We start from the raw sequence: 21329 nt of genomic DNA on the forward strand, positions 1-21329 counted from the left end.
AACAGTGCCAGCCACACACGAGGTGTTCAATTAATATGTGTGAGGTTGATGCGAACAGAAATGGACAACCTGCTGATGGTCATCATGGGCCATGCATTCCTTGAATGGGAAATATAAGAAAAAGTATAGGTAGTCGGGATTTGGGCCAAGACCTTATACTGGTTTAAGGGACTGATTTGTGCAAGAAATTCACACAGGTGGGATAGAGCCAGAAATAACCCAGATCCCAATTTTACTGCCCCTCATGCATCTTTAGATTTGTGACTTACCTTAGGTGAGGCAACTAACCAATCTCAGATACTATCTTTCCTCTCCATTCTCCACAGAATCTAAGTAGTCAGGGGTACAGTGGGATGATACAGCCTTTATAGTCAAGGAAACCAGTATCAGGGAGGTCAAAGGATTTGCCCAAGTCACACGATGTATTGGCGACAGAGCTGTACTAAGACCCAATCTCTAGACCTACGGCTTGTGATTTCTATACTCATCTCAAAGCCTTCTGGCCTATTGAAAACAAACACACAAACAAAAGAATCTGAAACGCTCAGAAGAGCCTAGGCACATGTGGGACCACCAGGGAGTTTACCAGGTAGGAGGAGCTTAGTATTGCACACCTAAATTTCCTATTAAGAAATAAGGATCTCTGAGGAGTAGAAGAAAAGAAGAAAGTATAGGAAAACCAAAGCAACTGAATTTTACTCTCTTCTGGAGGTTGGCTCCTCTGCTTTACTTCTGTAGTTTTCTTCAGTGCCAACTGCCCCTGCAGACTAAAACAGGGGTCTTTCACAAATTCCCTGCCTAAATGAAAAAGCAATATATAAGTCTTCATACTTTATTAACTTAAAACATCACTATAATAAATATGTATTAACAAACATAAAGCACTCCAGAAGATCTAAAAAACATTTATAAACCTCATCAAAGGAAATTACCACTTTTTTCTCTATGGTACACATGGAAGGTCAGAGAGTCGAAGACAAAGCCTTCACTCCCACATGCCTGTTAGCTTAGACATCTTTAAAAAATCAGCTTAACAATAAAAAAAAAAAAAAAACCTGAATATACACACAAATCTTTGAAGTATCTTTTCAGCTAGCTTTTGTTTATGCTTGATAAAATCCAAATGGGTCAGAAGGGAAGGTTCAAGATTCTGTTTTGTCTTCTTAGAATTTCTTTGGAGGGAAAGAACAGAGCCAGCCACTTGGAGATGCGACTGTTAGCTTTTGAAGTGCAAGGGTAGAGCCTGTGACCTTAATCTCTGGCTCCCCAGTACCTAGCACAGGGGCTGGTACCATGGTAACCAGTGGTCAACATTTACTGTGAATGGATGATATTGTGCCCAAGGTGCTGTTTCAAGCTTCCATCTTCTCTCATGAAGCCTCTTGGAGGTCTCTTTATCTCTTAACACCAAATCCACTTTTCTTCCACTCTTTCTTGGGGCAGGCAGTACAGTGTATCTAGAAATGTCAGAAGTATGAAACAACTTCCTCAAATCAGTTTCTGAGCCAGTCTCCAAGTGGGAGAAATGATTCCTCCAAGATTTACAGGCAGCACCCAACAGAAAGGGGTCAACTGACTCCCCAGAAGGAAAAAATAAAAATAACACTCATTCTTCAGTCTAGATTTTTAAAAAATTAGCGTCTGTCTACCTGGTAAATGGTGATTCTTCCTCTTCCACACAGGTCAGGAAGAGACGGGAAGAAACCTGAAGGACCTTCCTGTCTTTGGAGCAGGGCTGGGAATGGGAAGGACTGAGGAGCCCAAGATTTTATCTGAGCCCCTCTTGACTTTGAGTCTTCGGGTGTAGAGGAGCCCATTCCTTCTGTCCAAAGTACAATGAGTCATTTGGTTCTGACTCCAGGACAAACTTTGAAAAGGTAACATTCCCTCTGGCAGCTCCAGGAAGTAAGGTGAAGGAGGATCGCCCTGGTGGGATCTGCAGACTGGACTGGGGGGCCTGAGAAGTCAGAAGTGGGTGGTGGCAGGTGGGGAGGCTGCGCTCCCTAGTGTTGTGTTACTGCTGCTGTGGCCCACCAGGGCCCTCATTTGAGCCCATGCTGTGTCTCCCGGTGCCGCCTGAGGTCCACCTTCCTCTGGAAGCCCTTCCCACACAAGTCACAGCCAAAGGGCTTGAAGCCTGTGTGCTTGCGGCTGTGGGTGATGAGGTTGGAGCTCTGGCTGAACGCCTTGCCACACACCTGGCACTTGTGGGGCTTCTCACCTGCAGGGACAGAGGGGGTGGAGGGGAGGAAGTATGAGTCTGTGATGAAGCTAGAGGGGACTCACTGTGACCCACATGCTCTTGGCAGCAGCTGGCTGCACCACAGTCTCAGGCCTTCAAGTAACTTGGACGGCGATGTGTTGCAGCACAAGCCCCCGAAGCCGTGGGTGCACCAGGTGAAAGGAGACTTTCTGCTTGGGGGTTCCAAACCAAAGGCCTCAAACCGTTTCCTCCTAACAGGAAACACAGCAGAGGCCACGTGCCCTCCCCAGGCTCGCAGCCGAATCCACCCTGGGAGGACTCCCCTGACTTTAGAAGCAGAGAGCTCCCACAGCAGATGTTCAACAAGAGCGGGTGGAGCGGGGGTTGTCCTTCAAACCATGTGACTTCTAATTCAGAGGAAGTTTTCAAATCTGAGTTTCCAAGTGGGGGTTGGTTTGTATGGAACAGTGAGTCCGTCTTTTTTCTTGCTCTTGAAGGACACTAGAATGCATCTGAAGTATGGACATTTCTCAAAGTCTTACTTTTAAAAATCCACATTTGGGCCACAAATTATTACTTAAGTTAGCTGATCCCTTTCTATCTTGATTTCACTTTCTTTTTATGAGGTTAATCAGAGGATTCTTTATGTACCAGCAACTCATCATCATAGTTTAATAAATAACAGATTGAAAAGGTTTTGTCTTTCCCCCAGTTCATGAGCCTGTTTTAACCTTTGGGGAAATAGCATGGATTCCAAATAGCCTCAGCATTGCATTACAGCCAGGGCTTAACCTTGGAAAAAATGCAAAATAGATGAAGCTTGTTTTTGAGGAACCCTCTGCCCCTCGTACTGCACCCCTTTCTGTCTTCATGCTTCAGATTTCCTTGATAAGGAACCACCCATCAAAACGTATCCTATCCCTTTAGGGTCAAACAAATCTGAGAAACGAATTCTAGCTATAATGTAAATGTTTGATAAGGGCTTAATGTTTCATTCAGTCAAGATCCTAGTTGCATTTTGATAAGCGTCTTGAATACCTCTACTAAAAGGAGTGAGTTACATGGAAATTTCAGGCAACACTGCATGGTTAAAGTAGGATATTTTTCTGGGTTTTCTGATGGGGGCATCTACACCACCCAGGCACGTTTATAAACATTAATGGTGTTTGGAACACTGCAATTTGTTTAAAGTCAGTATTGATATTCTGAAAGAAAATAGTCAGATTTTTGGTTCTAATGTCTTATTGATTACTAAAGACAGTGCTCCTGGCATTAAAACGGCCACCTACACACAATCAAAACATTAGAGAAAAAGTACAGAATTGGAAGCCAGAGCATTCCATGGCCCCATGACCTTTGCTAAATCATTCCATCTCTCTGAGTCTCAAGATGGTAATTTTAGCTCCTACTGTATGAGATGGCAGTAAGGAGCAAATAAAGTGATAGATTTGAAAGCACTTTATAAATTATAAAGCCCTATAATAATTAAAGAATTATCATTATTATGAACTTGCTGATATCTTTAAGAGGGCAGTAAGTGAATAGAAGCTTTTTATATCCACCAGTCTCCATGGCTCTGAAAACAGAATACGATAAACAGTAGTCAAGGGCATAGACACTTGAGGTCAGACAGATCTGAATTGAAGTCCTGGCAATGTGACCCTGGGCAGGTTACCTAATCCTTCTGGGCCTCAGTTTCCTCATTCCTAAAGTGGCAATCAGGAATAGTCTCTATCTCCCAGAGTGGTTGTGAGTATTAAATGAGATAATGCATTTACAAAGTACTTAGCAGAGAGCTCAGCAGTATTTACCATTGTTTTCCCCTCCTTACTCTGAATAAGCTCTCAGACTCCTAAAAATGCAGCCAAGAGACCACACATAAGTCCCTCCTCCAAAAGACTGGATGGGAGCCCAAGAGAAGTCCTCAATATCTAGGTAAACATTTACAGCAAAGGCTCCGAAAGGACTCTGGAGCTTCATATTTCACACAGAGAAGGCAGCATTTGGAGTAGCTGCTGAAATAGAGGAAAATATTCTTGCAAGGATAGGGAACCTGCAGCTGACCTGTTCTTCAGATATAATCGCAAATCAAGGCCCCTCTGTGGAGCATCATGCATGTAAACGAACCTAAGAGAATCTACCTCACTTTCTTTGACACACTGCAGTGATTAGGCCTCATCTGCCACTCATTCCGGAGCCAGAATATCCAGAGAAGGCGAATTATATTGGCCCTAGGGGGCCCCTTGCCCCCCATCCCTCACTGGTTGTTTCCTACAAGCCAAAGGCCTTCAGCTCACCAGTGTGGATGAAGGTGTGTTTTTTCATGTCTGACTTCTGATGGAACCTCTTGCCACAGTACTGACAGGGGTAGGGCCGGGTGTCTGAGTGGATGAGGAGGTGTGTGGACAACGTCGATGACCTCTTGAAGCTCTTGCCACAGATCTTACAGTCAAAGCTCCGTTCCTGTGGAGAAAAATGTGCCATTCCTATTGCAGTCGTGTAGGCTGCCATTCTCCTCACCACTAACCTGACTCAAAACCTTTCTTTTAGACTCTCTTTCCAAATAGCCTGCTCCATTAGTCTCTCTCCTCCCATTTAGCTCCAACCTCTACCCTCCCCACCCTTATCATCCTCCCCTTTAGCATTTTTTCTGCCCAAACACTTTTCACCCACAACCCTCCACACCCCACGGCAAAAGCATATCCCCACCCTGCTTTTTTGACACCCATTTGCAATAACTTCTCCACCCTCCTCAGCAGGAGGCTTAGACCTCAGTCACTTGAGATGCCCCCTCCCTCCAGCCAGTGTGGGTGTTGGGAGAGATGAGAGAAGGCTTTTTTTTAGTAAAGAAGTGTCTGTAAGTAAGCACTGTCCTATCAGAATTACTTGCGTACTAATTTGCTTCTCTACCTCCTGTCAACTAAACTGTAATCTCGGTGGGGACATCCTGTCAGGGACCTGGTGTGTTATAAGATTCACGTGGGCCTACCACCTGGAGGATGGACAACAAATATTTTAAACGAATGAATGAAAGCATAGCAGGACAAATACGCTACTGGATGCTCTACATGACCCAAGATCCCTCCTTTGCAGTCGGGAGGGGTCCATGCAAATGAAACGACAGCCATTTGGTAAAAAGAAGCTGAGGGAAAGAAACAGAGCTAATAAACATATCAGCAGCAAGAGTGCAGACACACTTTCCTCAAACCCAAAGTAATGACCAGAATCACACTCTGGAGGCGCACAATGACTTGACACCGAACTCTAGGGCTGCCTCGAGGACTGAGCCCGCCACCACCCGCCTATTTCTGCACACCTACATCTAGGCAGGGGGACATGGCCAAGGAGCGTGGGGGCAGTCTGGGGAAGTCCAAGGAGAAAGCCGCCAGGTGGAGAGCGGCGGGCGCTGCACAGAGAAGCAGACGATCTCGGAAGGCGAGAACTTAGGCAGGGCAGCGCTGCGTGCGCACCCCGTCCCGCCCCCCAGCCCCGCTTACCTGAGAGTGCACGGCTTTGTGCTGCTCCAGGCTCACCGCGTGCCCGAAGGTCTTGCCGCATATCTCACACGCAAACGGTCTCGTGCCGCTGTGAGACCTGCGCACGTGCACCTCGAGCCCGTGCGGCGTGGAGAACACCTGAGGCGGGTGGGGCCGGGGAGAAGGCCGCTGAGAGGGGCCAAGGGGCGCGGACGCGGGCTGGGCGCGGACTGGGGGCGCGGTCGCTGGGTGGGCCAAGCCGGGCGCGCGGGAGCCTCACCTTGCTGCATTTGATGCACTTGTAGGAGCCGCCGCCCAGCAGCAGGCGGGTGCACAGCAGCTCCGACTCCACCTTGACACCAGCGCCCTTGTCCGCGTGCAGCCCGTGGCTGCGCTCTGGGTACAGCCCGCCCGCCGCCGCCGTTGGCCGCTCATACAGCCCTGCCGCCGCCGGCCCGAAGTCGCCGTAGAGCCCCAGGCCCGCACCGCCTCCTGCGCTACCTCCCCCGGGCGCCCCGGCCCCCGCGCCGCCCGGCGTCCGCTCTGGGCCGTACAGCGCGGCGGGGTGGCCTGGCTCCGGGGTGCGCTCGCAGAAGAGGCCCAGGCCAGCGCCGCGCTCCAGGGCCGCGCACGGCCGGTAGCTCTGCACCAAATTCCGCAGGTCAGAACCCGCCAGGCCGCTCCACGAGTACGGCTTGAAGGGCAGGGGAAAGGGCTGAGCTTCGTCCAGCGATGGGCACACAGACTTCTCTGAGGCTGAGGAGACACAAGAGGGCGTCGGGTCAGGCTTCAAACGGACTGCCATGCATGCACCCACATGTGTGGAGCACTCAGTGCGTCAGGTGCCGCGCTAGGTGCCAGGGACGCCTCCAGGATAAAAGGCAGGCTGGGTCCTTGGGGCCTGGAGAACTACTGGCCACGAACAGATAACTTAAATGACATCGGGTGAGAAGGTAGGTAAACCCTGTGCCAGAACAGCGGAAGCTCGCGTTTAGAGGGTCTTCCGTGGCTCGACCAGCGCACCTAGTGGTCCCATAGAGAAAGGTGCGCCGCGCCGTCTGTGCTTAATTAATGCTCTGAGCTGAGCTGAGCTGCGAGGGAGGAGAAGGCGGCCACAATTCGAGCCCCGGACAGCGCTCGTGTGCAGTGCCCAGAGCGGGCGCTCTCCGGCCCCTATGTGTTCCCACTCCGTCCCTTTTCTTTTCGGGATCGATAAGGAGGGAAGGAGAGGACCAACAGAATGCTTCCCGGCCTACCCGAGACACATCTGCCTGGAACAAGCAAACAAACACACAAACGGGAAGGCGCTATCATTCCTTAAAGTTATTAAGTGCCCACCCAGTGCATGTAACAAAGGAACAGCCGGAAGGGTGCTTGGGGCCTGAACTGCTTGTCAAATACTACCCATTCCTATCCAGTTTGATAGAAATATAACTACTCGAATTTCTTAGGAAGTAATTTACAATTAAAGTTTAGCCCTCAATTGCAGCGGAAATAGCTTTCCGAATTCGCAGCTTTCTGCATTCCCCAACCAATGTGAATTTTGCTAAAACTAGGTCCCCAACATATACTTTCTCTAAGTGCATACGGATTTACAAATCTGTTCACACACTGCAGACTGCAGTCCAAGCTAGCCGCTTCAGAGGGAGACTGCACCCCGAGTTTCCGTCGGAGAGATGCCGCCGGCGCCCAGTCCTCATGGGGCTGTGTCCTGCACAGCCAAAAGGGACCCTCGGATCCCCGTTTCCCAGACACACCCGCTGGAGCTACGCCTTTACCCAAGTCAACGCACTGAGTGCGGGATGGGGTTGAGGGAGGGGTGTATTTTAAAACAAAGGCAATCTGGAAAATTGCCAGCCCTTGGCAGATCCGGCTGGTCTGCGCTCTCCTATCCCCCGGGCCCGAACTTAGACACGCCCCACCCAACGTGCTCTCAGTTTTCTCGAAACTCGGCTGCTGGCTAGAAGTGAAACCAGCCTGCTGGTCCCCAGAACTGGACCAACCAGGCAGAACGAAAAATAAAATGGGCCCCCAATTCGCGCCTCCTAAGACCCAGCGAGGGGCCCAGATTTTCGTTTGGGATGGGTTCCTCCCGCTTGGCGCCGGGCTCTGCCAGGATCCACGCCGCCGGGGCGAGAGTAATTTTTAAAGGCAACGACACTTTACTATCGGACTGTCCAGGTCTCCGTTTGTTTGGAACTCGGGGGTCTGGGTTCTGGGATCCCAGCTCCCTAAACAATCAACTCTGGCTGGAAAACGAAACTCGACATTGCTGTCGATCGAGACAACTCATTTATTTTTGCTCCCCACCCCGCACCTCGCTCCGCGCAAACGAATTAGGTAGGGCCGAATAGCCCGGGTCCCGCCGCCTCGGATCCAGGAAGCAGACCCCTCAAGCATGCTGTCACAGTCCCAGAGAAGCCGGATGCCTCCCTGATAGCACATGAAAACTCTCCCTCCTCTAAGAAAGACTCTTCGCCATTCAGCATTTCTGAGCCCAAAGCCGCGCGGGTTCATTCCTCGCCCATAGGTGCTTGCCACCCGGGCCCCAGAACTCCCAACGGGTCCCTACCTGGAGACACAGAGGGCGACGGAGGCCTCCAGAAGTCCTCAAATTCCGAGCTCCGATCGCAGACGCTGCCCTCACAGCTGCCGGGGGACGCGGAGGCTCTGTCAGGGGCCTCGGTGAGCTGCGACTCCGGGGACAAACGGTCCCGGAACTCCGCCTTCGTCCCCCCTGAGCTCGAGGTGCTGTCTGCGGAGAGGAGGCAGGATAGGGACTCAGGAAGTGGTGCTCCCCAGACCTTGGCACCCGGGCGTCCTCCTCTCTCGCCCGACCTGGCCGGGAACCCTCCCGGATCCGAGGGCCAGAGCAGAGAGGCTGTGGCACCTAAGCGACAAGCCCAGAAAAACAACAACAACAACAAAAAACAAACAAACAAAAAAGCCCGAACCCGACGGTAGGAAACAAAACACGCAGCAAAGGGGGCGTCGAGCCTCCCTTCCCGGTTCCTGGGGGATGGTGTGGCGGGGCTCAGAGTCTACGTCCCGGGAGCAGCCCCACCCGGCCCGCGTGCGCCCCGCACCTGCTCCGCCTGTCGCCAGTACATTCTCCAGCTGAAGGGAGTAGTCGGGTCCCGGGGAACGCGGCTGGTGGTAACTGTGAGCCTTCTTGCTCTTGACAAGGAACGAACGCGGCATGATGGTTGGGCGCGCTCCGCACTCCTGGAGCCTCCGTCACCAAACTGTCACCCCGATGTTTTGCTCAGCCCCAACTAGGCAAGACCTGCGAGAGGAGAACTGGGTGGAAACATGGGGTCAGCACACGCTCCGGGCCGGGGAATGGGCAACGGGCGGAGATAGACTCGGGCCGGGGAGGAGCGAGAAAGGCCCGCGGGAGGAGGAGCTTGGCCCCGCTGCGCCACGCTCGCCAGGTGGCACTTGGACAGGTGGCGCGGGCTCGCTGCCGCCGCCACCACTGCTCAGCGGTAAAACCCGTCCGGGGGCCAGGGCTCAGGCCTCTTCCTTCTGCCCTGCACACGCCCCTCGGCCCCTCCCCTTCTCTAGCAAAAATCGCTCGGGCAACCAAACTCTTCGAAGAGCCGGAGTACCACCGCACACGCCAGCTCTTCCAACTCGACCATTCACTCACTGCCCGCTGGGCTCTGCTTTCCGGCTGGGGAAGAGGGCAGGGGCACGGGGATAAATTTAGGGCTGGGGGATGTGTCGGTGGTCGGGGACCCGAAAGAGGCTTGCCAAGCCCTCCAAAAGCAGGCTACAAACTGGAGGGAAAAGGAGGCACACTAGCCAGGATGAGGGGCGGAGTCGGGGGAGGGACAACATCGGAGGGACTGGAGGCAGTAGCTGCTGGAGAAAGATGGTAGAAGAGCAGAGGGTCAAGTAGGTGAGGCGGGGGGAGTGGCAGACGGCCGACCCCGGCCATGGGAAGAACTCGAATCCTGGTGATTTCACTCATTCCACACTCTTTCTTGCCCCACTCGGGGAAAAAGTTGACCTGGAGACGTGGGTGCGGTAGTAGCAGACAGGGTCCGGGGCGAGATACCCCAGATCGTGGAAACCGAGTCCCGGCAAAAAACACTTTCCACTCTGCTCACCAAAAGCCTTGTCCTGGGGAAGTCGAGCCGGATCTGCGCGCGCTGCTTAGGAAGCGTGCAGTGTCCAGGAGTCCGCGGAAAACTAACAGTTCGGCGGACGCTGGAGAGCGCAGGCAGCTCTGACAGCGGCCAGAGAACCAAGGTCCCGGCCCGGGCCTGAGAGAGAGCTAAATGCCCGCTACGCCCCCCTCTCATTAACCCCCCAATCAGTTCACCTAATCCCGGGGTCGAAACCTGAGCCTGGCGGGGAGGCGGGGTAGCGCCTCTCGCTCTGCTCTGGTCTTTCTATGGGGGCGGGACTAGGATGGCTAGGAGGTCTGGGGGAAATCAATCTGCCTTCCTCCCCGAGGTGAAGACGATGGGGGCTGGGTTCACTCGCGTGCTGCAGGCTCTCCGAGCGCTGCAGCTCTCTGTGGCCTTGGCTAGTTCTGAAACAAGCGCGCCGGGGATTCTGAACCGGGGCAGGACCCCTTGTCCTTGAGCTTCTCGGGGCTTAGGCTGCCAGACTAGGGGCCACGCAGCTCCCAGGACAGGATGCAGGACCCAGTCTGTCAGCAAGTTGACGCTCGGGCTCAGAAAGAATTCTAGGGGACTCGGTTTCTGGAGGGCATTCCTTTTCCACTGAGTTCCTTTCCCGGGAGGAAAGTAGGAAAGGGCTTGGGAGAAAAGACGGCTGGAACTTGTAGTGGAATCCCAAGCGACGTTTCCTGCGTCCTAAAGGCCAGATTCCCCCCTAGGGGTGAGAGTGCCTCCCGCCCCCGTCAAAGGTCGGAGCTTCAGGAGGCTTTGGGGTGCTTGGCTGACAAGGCGGCGCAGTTCTGCGGCTTTAGTTTCCCTGCGCCCCGGCGTGAGCCTTTCCTTTGGCCGAATAATCAGACACCACGAAGGCAAAAACCAATTCCTTAAACAACCATGAAACTCAGTGGAAAAGGAAAACGAGGTGAAACTGTCCTGAGGTACCCGTTGCGCCTTGGGTACCGGTTGGCGCGGAGCCGAACCGCGGTGGGCCGGGACTGGGGTTGAGCTGTCCGCGTCCACTCTGTCTGGACCCACTGAGACCTCGCGGCATCAGGAGGCCTCCTCCCCACCCGGTCTACCTACAGCCGCACGTCTCTCTCGCATCCCGGCTGGTTCTGCGGGTTTCTGGGAGGGTGAAGTGAATAGGGGGGTGGTAGGGCCCAGCGCTGAGCGCGTGGGAAGGCGACCTGGCTTAGCAGCTGGCGGCCGGGGGCGGGGCGGCCCTCTCAATGCACACAGGTCCGCAGGGCCTCTGTTCATGGTCAGGGCCTGGGACGGCGGGAGCTGGAGGCACAGAGAAGGCAGTCCCCAGAGCCCAGCTGCCGACCCCCCCGCCCCCCGGCCCAGATGTTTTCTTCCCGAGTGGATCCCGTTCCGCTGCAGAACCATCAAACGTCCTGGCTCCAGATCCCGAGCCTCGCCTTGCGGGTCGCGCCGGGACCCAGCTGATAGAGCTCTCCGCGCTCCCGAACAGCTGCCCACGGCGGGTGGGAAACGAGCAGCCCGTCTGTTTGCCCCCGCAGTGCCCATGCCCTCCAGTTTTCGCGGTCGCCCCCGCCAGGGAAGGAGGTGCAAAACAGGCGTAACTGACCTACCTGCGGGGTCAGGGCGCGGGCACCGCGCTCAGAGTTTTCGAACTGAGTTGCTTTCGGGACAGCGCGCGCTCTCTCGCTCTCGCTCTCTCTCTCTTTTTTAATCTCCTTCCGAGCTCAGCCCCCAAAACCACAAGCTTCACTTCCTGAGCGTTAAGGAGTAGCACGCTTAGTCCTCTCAGACCTGCCCCCCTCCTTCACCCCCCAGTCGGGTGGCCGGGCGCGCTCCTCCTCTGTGCAAGGGGCTAGGTGGACAGGGGACCTGGGCTTTCCAGTCGCCCTTCCCGGTGGCCCTCCCCGATTTTTCTCTGTGGGTCGGCGGTTGTGGGGAGACCCGGAGGACCCAGACACTAGAAATGACTCGAAAGAAAATGAACTATTTTTGACTCCTGGGAGACTTCCGCAGCAAGAAGAAGTCACAGATTCAGGACACAGATTGACTGAGGCTCCAGGAGTGGAATTGCCCAGCTCAGAGGAGTCGTCCCCGTCCATCTGGCCCGGGACCCCCCGCGCCCCCAACCACCACCGCCACCAACCCGCCGCCTCCTTGGGGCTGCGCCGCCCCCGGGTCAAGGCTGTGAATCACCCTCCCGCGGTGCCGCCGGTCTGGAGCCCGGCGAATGGCTGCGGCGTCCGCAGAGCAAAACCTGCCCCGCAGCCCCGAAATAGCTTGTTATGGAAACACTTCGGGATAAATACGCCCAGCGAGGCTGAAAATACCTTGACACCCAATCCGAGAGGTTTGCTCATTTCCCTTTGGATTTAGGTAATGGTTAAATTTGGAAAAGGTGGGCGAGCGCCGAGCCCCCGGCGGAGTGGACACCAGCGGCGCGTCCCCAGGGCGCCCGGCGGGGTGGCGGCGCGCCCTCCCCACGGCACGCTCGCCCGCGGGGTGCCGGGTCTGCTGCTCCGGCGGCTAATTTCCGGTGGTCTGAGCTGCAAAATTAAAGACCGCTCAGGAGGGAGCGCGCGGGGGCAGCGACAGTGGTTGCTGCACTGACCCCGCCCTGCCCCGGCCAGTCAGGGAGAGCAGTATCTCAGGCGCGGGCTCCGCCACCGCCTGAGGTCCTACCCAGGCGCCTGGTTTTAAGGGGAGCAGTAAAGCGCCATAAAGGCAATACCCAAAGATATTGAAAAGCAGATCTTCGCCGGGATTGTGTTACATGAGGGTGAGCAAATGAATATAGCATTATGTCCCTGGTAGCCCCTTAACAAATGTCTGTGAACTGAGTAAATGAATAAATGCCATTAATTAATTCTGTTAATAGAATTGGAAAAAGTTAAAATCTCACCCATAAATTAAACAAATGCAGCAACCTCCAACGCTGGACTGTATGTCATGATCCTGAGTGTGGCCTTTTGTGTATCTTTAAGCCTGCACCCTCTCCTGACAAGGGTATACATATATCATTATAATCATATTGCTTTCCTAAATGAACTGACTTAGATTTGGGTCACTACTTCATGCACAATAAGTCTCCAGTGTCATATACCCAGAGAAGGGAGTGGTGCTCCTCAATTCTTGCAAAATAACTACTATGTACTAGATTAATTCAAAGTTGTCATGAAAAATTTTAAAAGTCCTTTGGAGCCCTTTTCCTAGAGGATGTTTATAAAAGTGATTTTTAATTTGCAGTGTAAATCTAAAGATTTTCAGAAAATATTTGGTTATCATGACAGTGTTTCAAGCATGCTTTAATAAATAATGTTTTAGACAGCAATGGCTGCACACCTACTGTGTGCCAGGTGCTGGACTTGACACACATCTTAAATTGTGTGCCTAGGTGTCCTCTTCATACTACTGTTCATTTGCTCAACACAGTCTTTATAAGTAAATGCAGAGGTAACCAACCTCAATCAGAATGATCACAAATATTGAATTAGCTGAAAGGAAATTAAGCACGTTTTGTTAAGTTTTTTTTTCTTGTGTGCTTTGTCTAGGCCTAAGTTCTAAAAATCTTTTTTTTTTTACTTAGTTGGATTTTGTTTTTATTTTTTAGATTCAGTTGTTGATAGTTGTGAGTTTGTTGTCATTTTAATGTTCATAAATTTGATCTTCTTTTTCTTAAGTAAGTCTCTTTGACATTTCATATAATAATGGCTTAGTGATGATGAGCTCCTTTAGCTGTACCTTGTCCGGGAAGCATTTCATCTGCCCTTCCATTCTAAATGATAGCATTGCTGGATAGAGTAATTTTGGTTTAACTCCTTGCTTTTCATCACTTTGAATACTTCTTGCTGGTCCCTTCTTGCTTGCAAAGTGTCCTCTGAGAAATCAGCTGATAGTCTTATAGGCACCCCTTTGTAGGCAACTCTTCGCTTTTCTCTTGCTGCTTTTAAGATTCTCTCTTTATCTTGAACCTTTGGCATTTTAGTTATGATGTGTTATGGTGTGCTCCTCCTTGGGTCCAGCTTGTTTGGGACTCTCCGTGCTTCCTGGACTTGTATGTCTATTTCCTTTGCCAAATTTGGGAAGTTTTTCTTCATTATTTTTTCACATAAGCTTTTAATTTCTTGCTCTTCCTCTTCTCCTTCTGGCACCCCTATGATTCGGTTGTTGGCCTGTTTAAAGTTGTCCCAGAGGTTCCTATGCCTCTAGGTCTAAAAATCTTAAAGCAGCCCCAAAACAAATCTTTGCCTTATTCCTTCTATTCTATGTGAAGCAGAAAAGGACGAAACTTTAAAAGGAAGAGACAAATGGGACAAAAGAAAATGTATTATCAATCAAGTTCTAGATAAATTGCTAAACCATTTCCTTTAAACATTAGGGAGTTCAAACTTAAATTTCTTGAAAAGGCACTGTGACTATTTAGTAGTTTAGTTGTGTGATGCTGTTTAAGGTCTCAGAAAACATGGGGACAAATAATCACCATGTATAGCACCTTAGAATAAATCCATTTCACTCAGATTAAATCTGGTCGGCTTGTTTTGTTTGCCTTTTCCAACCTTTGAGTTTGCAAAATAAAACTGGGGACTGGGATAAGAACATCCCGAGAGAAACAGGTGGGAGGGAGATGACAGCAAATCTCCCTTTTAATGTTTTGAACCAATTCAAATAAATAAATACATATATAAATACACATCAAAAATATTAAACTCGCAAGATCAGGTCATTTCCCAGGTGTACAGTGCTGGGATGTGATTCCCACACTTAGGGGGAGCAGAGGAGAAAGGTAAGAAAAGTGGCACCCAGAGAGGTTAAGAAACTTGCCAAAAGAGCAGCCAAGAGCCAGGACTGGAAATGATGATAGAATGAACCTGAGCCCAGCCCTGGCCGGCTAGTTCATTTGGTTAGAGTATCATCCTGATAGCTGGGGTTGTGGGTTCCATCCCCAGTCGGGGCACATATGAGAAACAACCAATGAATGCATAATTAAGTGGAACAACAAAGTGATGAACAAAGCAATGTCTCTCTCTAAAATCAGTTTTAAAAATGAACCTGACTTCCTACTATTCCAAGCCTACATCTCATTTGCTACTAACCTGAGAGTAAACAGAATAAGACACCTCCCACCCAATGCAAATTTTTAAAAACTAGAAAGAATCCCTAACCCCCATATGTTCCTTTGGAATGGAAATAAATCTAATCATAAGAATATAGGCTTGGGGAATAATTTTCTATGCATACTGATTTTCATCAAAAAGGATGTTAAATTTACTGATTTTTGTCAGTAATTTACTAATTGCTATTAAATAACAATAATAATGTATCTGTAGATGCCAAATAACAAATGATCTTCTTCACATGGCTAACATTTCCAAGTTCTGGCCAGTGGACCATGTATTTCAAGCAGCATCTCACAGATCAGAATTTCCCTACAATAAAAGATCCGATATATTTTTTAAAAGAAAGTTGTAACAGGATACTGACAGTTTCTTTTTCTTTTTTAAATTTTTATTGTAGTTTTTCCATTACTATTTAACCCCCTTAACCCCCTCCCACCAGCAATCACCACACTGTTGTTCATGCCCAGGAGTCCTTTTTCCTTTTTGCTCAATTCCTCCACCCCCATAGCTGTCAGCCTGCTCTCCATCTATGAGTCTGTCTCCATTTTGCTTGTTAGTTCAGTTTGTTCATTAGATTCCACATGAGTGAAATCATATGGTATTTGTCTTGTCTATTTTTTCACAAACCTTTACAGTTACCATCTGTTCTATTTGGGGGGAGGCACAGGAAGAGTAGGTGATCAGAAACCCCAGAGAGAGGTGATGCCCCCATTTCCAGCATATATCTCTGTAATGTTTGCCTCATTTGATCCTCACAGCGATGTTACCAGGAGGGGAACGAGACTATGCTTTTTTGTAGACAGTCATTTGTGGGTATCAACCTCTGTCCTGCTAGTTATTACCCCTGTGACCTTGAGCAAGTTAGCTCAACTCTCCCAGCCTCAGTTTCTCACCTGTAAAGTAAGAATCCCTACATACCTTGCAAGACCTTGGAGCAGTTCTTCAGTTTCTACTCTGCACAGGTTTCTGTGGGCACCAAGGAGGTAAGAACGCTCCCAGCCAGGGTGTCCTAGGTTTAACCTTCTTGTTCCATGGGCTGCTTCGACTTATCCTCATTACAGCCATTTGCAGGGACTTGGATTTTATTTTTTTAATCAAAGACCAGAGAAAAATGAATCAAGGATTTATTTTCACTTCTAGATATTCTGTGGATTTATTGGGGGGGAGTTAAATAAATATCTTGTTTTAGGACTTACTTTACTCATCTTTAAACAGGAAATGCCTTCCATGTGTCAAATGCCATGAGCTACTGGCTAAAGAGTAGCTGTGGGAGACACACTGAGAGTAAAATCAATGTTTACCAAACATAGTAAAAGAAAAAAAAAATGACAGGATGGGACTGGGTATGAGGCTCTTCCATAAGTCAGACAAGAGATTTTGTCTATATGAAGGTGGTACTTTATTTTTTAATATATTTTCATCATAAATTATATTAGGTGTAATTTGATAAAGAAAGAAAAGTGGACGGTCCAGTAAAACAGCTTCCTAATATTTTTGCTCTGCTTCTTTAAAAAGAAAACCATAATTATTGACAGTGACCAGAGGGGAGAAGGGGGAAAAGAAGGGGAAGGTCTAGTCAAGGAACTAATATGAATGACCCATGGACATGGGCAACACGGTGGGGATTGACTGTGTGGGCGTGGTGAGGGTGGGACAGGGGAGAGCAATGGGGGGAATGGGAAAACTGTAATAGAACAATAATAAAAAAAAGAAATTAAATAAATAAATATATGGACTTTTAACAAATAAAAATATAATTGTAATCATATAGGTACAAATGTGTATTATGCTTTTTTTAACTGAATATTATGTTTCTTTCTATTCTCTTTATTTTTCAAATTTTCTTCAACTGAACAAAACTATTTTATAGTAACATTTATTTCAATAAATATCATGAAAATCATCTTCCTTGCTCTAATATTATCTTTCATTATTCTCAATTGCTATTACTAGATTGAGTAAATTACTAGATTACTGTAATTTACTCAATTACCCTATCTTAGTATTTAGCTTGTTTTTATTTTTCACTATTCTAAATAATGCAATAAAAAGTTTTCTGGATATAGCTTTGCCCACATTTTAAATTGCTTCTTTGGGACATATTTTTAGGAGTGGAATTTCTGGATCCAACAATGAATATTTTCAAGGCCTTTGATACATACCAGAAAAAATGTTTTGGATAGTGTAAGCCAAAAGAAGTCATATCACTTAACAAACAACTAAAAGATTATAAAAATCAACTGTGGAAAAGTTAGATTTTTATTAAAGAGCAGACCTAGAACAAGGCTTTATTTTATGCACATGAAGCATTTGTTAGACAGTGACCACACCCTATCACATTGCCATGGTTTTGTCCTCATGGTATCAAAAACATTATTTAATTTTTGCCTTTAGACTAGCTGTCTTTGTGAGTATAGTTAGACAGAAATGAGTTATATGTATTTTTACTAAATTGTATGAAATCAAGGAAAGTAAATGTAGAGTGATAATTGTGTGATGACAACTCAAATGTTAGGTAATATAATTGTCTTTCTTCTACTTTTAAAAGTAGCAGGCTATCAAAATAAAATTCAAATAACATTATAAGTCAGAATAAGATTTGGTGGTATCATCATTTATGGAAAGCAGGTAATGCCTTTTTTACCAACATATGCAAAAATTGGGAAATGGGGTAAAGGAGAAATTTGGAGATAAACAAATTAATATAAGACTTACGCTATGAGTAAGACCCAATTTCGTTATATATTTGGAATCTTTTCAAACATGAAGAAAAACACTATTTTCTTTCAGTAAACATTTTGGGACCGATATGTTTAAATTTTGACACATTATAAAATATACTCTATTACTATAAAAAATTTAAATTAAATTTTATATAAAGGATTTCAAACATCTGAAGAGGGAAGGGGCTGTTTGCTTTAGTGTTCAGAGTTCAAATAAGAAAATTGTTAACCTCACCACATATATATTTTTACATTGTTCCTAAGAACAGATTGACTGAATAAAGTGTCATCTTATGTGTGGGCTGCACAGAGATGACTCTTCATAGAAACATACCCAGTGTGAACTTTTATGGAAAAAAAAAAAAGAAAAAAAGGAGATTTTACTTGGTGAATGGAAAAAGTAACAAGAGAGAACATGTAAAATTATTTTCTTTCAAGTTTTTCATCATTTCCTCCAGGATGTTTGGTGATCATTTTACTCTACTCCAGATGAAACACTTCACTTTAAAACAGTAAAGCCTGTACATTGTAACTTTCAAAAATTACAAGATAAACTCCTCTAGAGAGAATGTCTGACCCTACACCTAGAGGTAAAAGGGGGGTTGCGGGTGCTGGAAACCTCAGGCCAGCTGTGAGTCTTGGAGAGTCACCCTATGAGAACACCCTGAGGCTCTCCCTCAGACACAAGTCCCTGGGTGGACACCCTGCTGCGAGCTTCAACCCATCACCCCAGCAGGGTGAGGTTCCCTGGCATAATCACAAGACCAGAAAACAACATTCAATGAGTAAGTTGCTGAACACGGCAAAGCTACACTTGAAAAATAGATGAAAGAAAAAATTAAAACACGCTTCCCTTATCATACTACCTTTAACCAGTCTAAACACTGGTACTATTTTGGAATGTTTTTCCAATCTTAAAAAAAAAGTCTAGAGGTATATTTTGCATACTGTGATCATATTATATAATTGTCCATTTAGATGATGTGTTATGATTTTTTTAATCTACCTTTTACTGAACAGTTGGATTGTTTCTCTTCTTGCCTACTATAAATGACGCTGTGATTTTTTTTTAACTGCATTTATTTTATTTTAAAAAAATTTTTAATCCTCACCCAAGGACAATTTTTCTTTGCTTTTAGAGAGCGAGGAAAGGTGGAGGGAGGGAGAAAGAGAAAATAAAACATAGATGTGAGAGAGAAACATTGATTGGTTGCCTCCTGTACCTGCCCTGACTGGGAATCAAACCTACAATCTAGGTATGTACTCTGACCAGGAATCGAACCCATAATCTTTAGGTGTATGGGACCACACACTCCAACCAACCAAACTGCACTAGCCAGAGCAACTACATTTGGGACTTCGTGTATGTATAATTCTTTCTTTAGGATTGATTGGCAGAGGTGGGATTACTACATCCAAAGATAAGAACCTTTTCTTTTCTTTTCTTTTTTTAAGGGCAAGAACATTTTAAAGTTTATGAACATATATTGACAAGTCATTTTTCCAAATGAGTGTAATAATTACATCCCTGCCAAAGAAAAATTTAAATACCATAATAATGAGGAGCAGCCGAATGTAGTAATTAAAAGCAGGGACTAAGCCAAATGTCTAGAGTCTGTAAATTCTGGCTCTGTCATTTATAATCTTACACAAGTTCCTTACGCCCTTTGTACCTCAGTTTCTTTTTCTGTAAACATGTTTACAATATTAGCACCTGTGCCATAGGTTATTGCACTGCCCAGATTCAGCAAGTTAATAGATGTGAAGCATGGAGTAGGCATTTACCGTTAGTTATCATGATATACCAAGCATGCTTCAAGGCCTTTCATACGTGGTCTCTAACCATCTCAATAAAAAGCCTGTGGAAAAGACTGTTTGCCTTCCCCAGATTGCATGGCCAGAGAAGGACAGAGTCCAGGTTCAAACCTGGGCCAGCCTGGCTGCAGACACTTGGCGGGGTTCAGGTGGTAGGCCTCAAGGTGTGAGCAGTATCTTGCACACTCTGGCAGAGCCCAGGACTTGCCAGGAAGCATTTTAATGTAGTTTCTGACATCCCCAATCAACCTGGCCACCTGAGAAGCTCAGGCTCAATTCCCTGGCTCACAGGCCTTACCTACCACAGGAGGCCTTGGGTCACCTCCAGCTTTCCCAGTCTATGTCCCCACCGAATGGAGCAGATCATTGAGGCCGAGGCTTGTGGAGAAGTGTCAAAGGATCGTTGCCTCTTCCTGAAATACTCTTAACTGTGCCTGTTGTCAGGTAAGGGCCAATTTAGCAGTAGGGACCACCATGAACTTTCATTTGAGCTTTAATTAAAGCACACTCACAGACAACACGCACACACACACACACACACACTCCTAGACTGATGAAAGAATGGACAAGACTTCTGTGTAAATTAGGGATTTGCTTATGCACCTCACAGTCTTTTGGTTCACTAGTGGGAGAGAGAATGTTTTGATGGCAACAAGGAAACATGGGGAACAGCAGCAGAATGAACTCAATAACCTGGTGACCAGTAGGGAGGCTGAGGTCACAAGCAGCCACAGGCTTGAAGAATGGAAAGGCCCAGTGTGGCACAGTGGCCCCACAGGAGGAGGTTTGTGGACTAGGTTGTACAATTGATTTTATTTCAACAAATATTTCCTGAGCACTGGCTGAATGTCATGCACCACGCCACATAAGAAGTACAGAGATGGATAGAAGGATGTCTCTGCTTTCCTTGAACCAACCCGGAGATGAATACAGCAGGGAGGTGCATAAAGGAGACAATTAATGAAGGAAGAACACTGTTCTCCCATTCCAGGCCTTTGAGATGCCCTCTGACCTGGCACACAGGGACTTTTCTTTCGACTAGTGTGGTGGTTAATTTTATGTGTCAATTTAACTGGGAAGGGATGTCCAGATAACTGGGAAAACATTATTTCTGGGTGTGTCTGTAAAGGTATTTCCAGAAGATATTTGCATTTGAATCAGTAGACTGAGGAAAGATCTGCCCTCACTAATGTGGGCCAGCATCAGGGCTGACATCATCCAGTCTATTGAAGGCCTTAATGGAACCAAAGGAGGAAGCAGGCTGAATTTCTGTCCCCTACCACCCATCTTGATCTGGGACATCCATCCTCTCTCCTGCCTGGGGACGTTGGAACTCCTGGTTCTCAGGCCTTTGGACACCCCCATCCCAGTTCACTCTGGCCTCATATGCCACAGACTGAATTATACCATGGGGTTCCTAGTTCTCCAGCTTGTAGATGGTGGCACTTTTTGGCCTCCATAACCACGTAAACCAATTCCTATCATAAATCTCCCTCTTATATATATCTATGCCCTATTGGTTCTGTTTCCCTGGAGAATTCTGACTGATACAACCAGTCAGTACAGTTTCTGCTATAGATCTGAAACACGTGTAATAATATGAGGCTGGGTTTAGGATTTTGGAGCATCAGCATATTCTACCAGTGGCAGAAATGACTGCTTTTTGCACAAAGACATTTTTACTTCTGGTTTGGGAATCATTTTGCCTTTTGGATTGAAGAAAGGCATTTGATTTTGGGATATTTCATCATTATTCTCTAATGAAAATTTCTCTGTTTTGCTTAGGATTCTCTGAGGAAGGAGTCCAAGAGGGTAGGTGGAAATGCTCTCTCTCTCTCTCTCTCTCTCTCTCTCTCTCTCTCTCTCTCTCTCTGTCTGTC

The 21329-nt window shown here is 47.7% G+C and overlaps 1 protein-coding gene across 2 annotated transcripts; it reads right to left on the reverse strand.

The window, feature by feature from the left end:
• Positions 1 to 816: 816 nt before the first annotated feature.
• GFI1 (growth factor independent 1 transcriptional repressor) lies at positions 817 to 11477 on the reverse strand. 2 transcript variants are annotated; one of them, XM_090271733.1, is made up of 7 exons: positions 11408 to 11477; positions 8766 to 8965; positions 8252 to 8434; positions 5960 to 6435; positions 5701 to 5838; positions 4501 to 4666; positions 817 to 2221 (listed from the first exon to the last, which is right to left on the reverse strand). In XM_090271733.1, exons 2-7 carry the CDS (start codon positions 8878 to 8880, stop codon positions 2043 to 2045), a joined length of 1257 nt encoding a protein of 418 aa, XP_090127859.1. In that variant the 5' UTR covers positions 8881 to 8965; positions 11408 to 11477; the 3' UTR covers positions 817 to 2042. The 2 variants fall into 2 exon arrangements, with proteins under 2 accessions (XP_090127859.1, XP_090127858.1); XM_090271732.1 differs by having other exon boundaries at positions 8766 to 8979.
• Between the last annotated feature and the right edge of the window lie 9852 nt (positions 11478 to 21329).

This window comes from Furipterus horrens, unplaced genomic scaffold (assembly GCF_987537825.1).
Source record: "Furipterus horrens unplaced genomic scaffold, mFurHor1.1.pri manual_scaffold_3, whole genome shotgun sequence".
NCBI classification, from domain to species: domain Eukaryota; kingdom Metazoa; phylum Chordata; class Mammalia; order Chiroptera; family Furipteridae; genus Furipterus; species Furipterus horrens.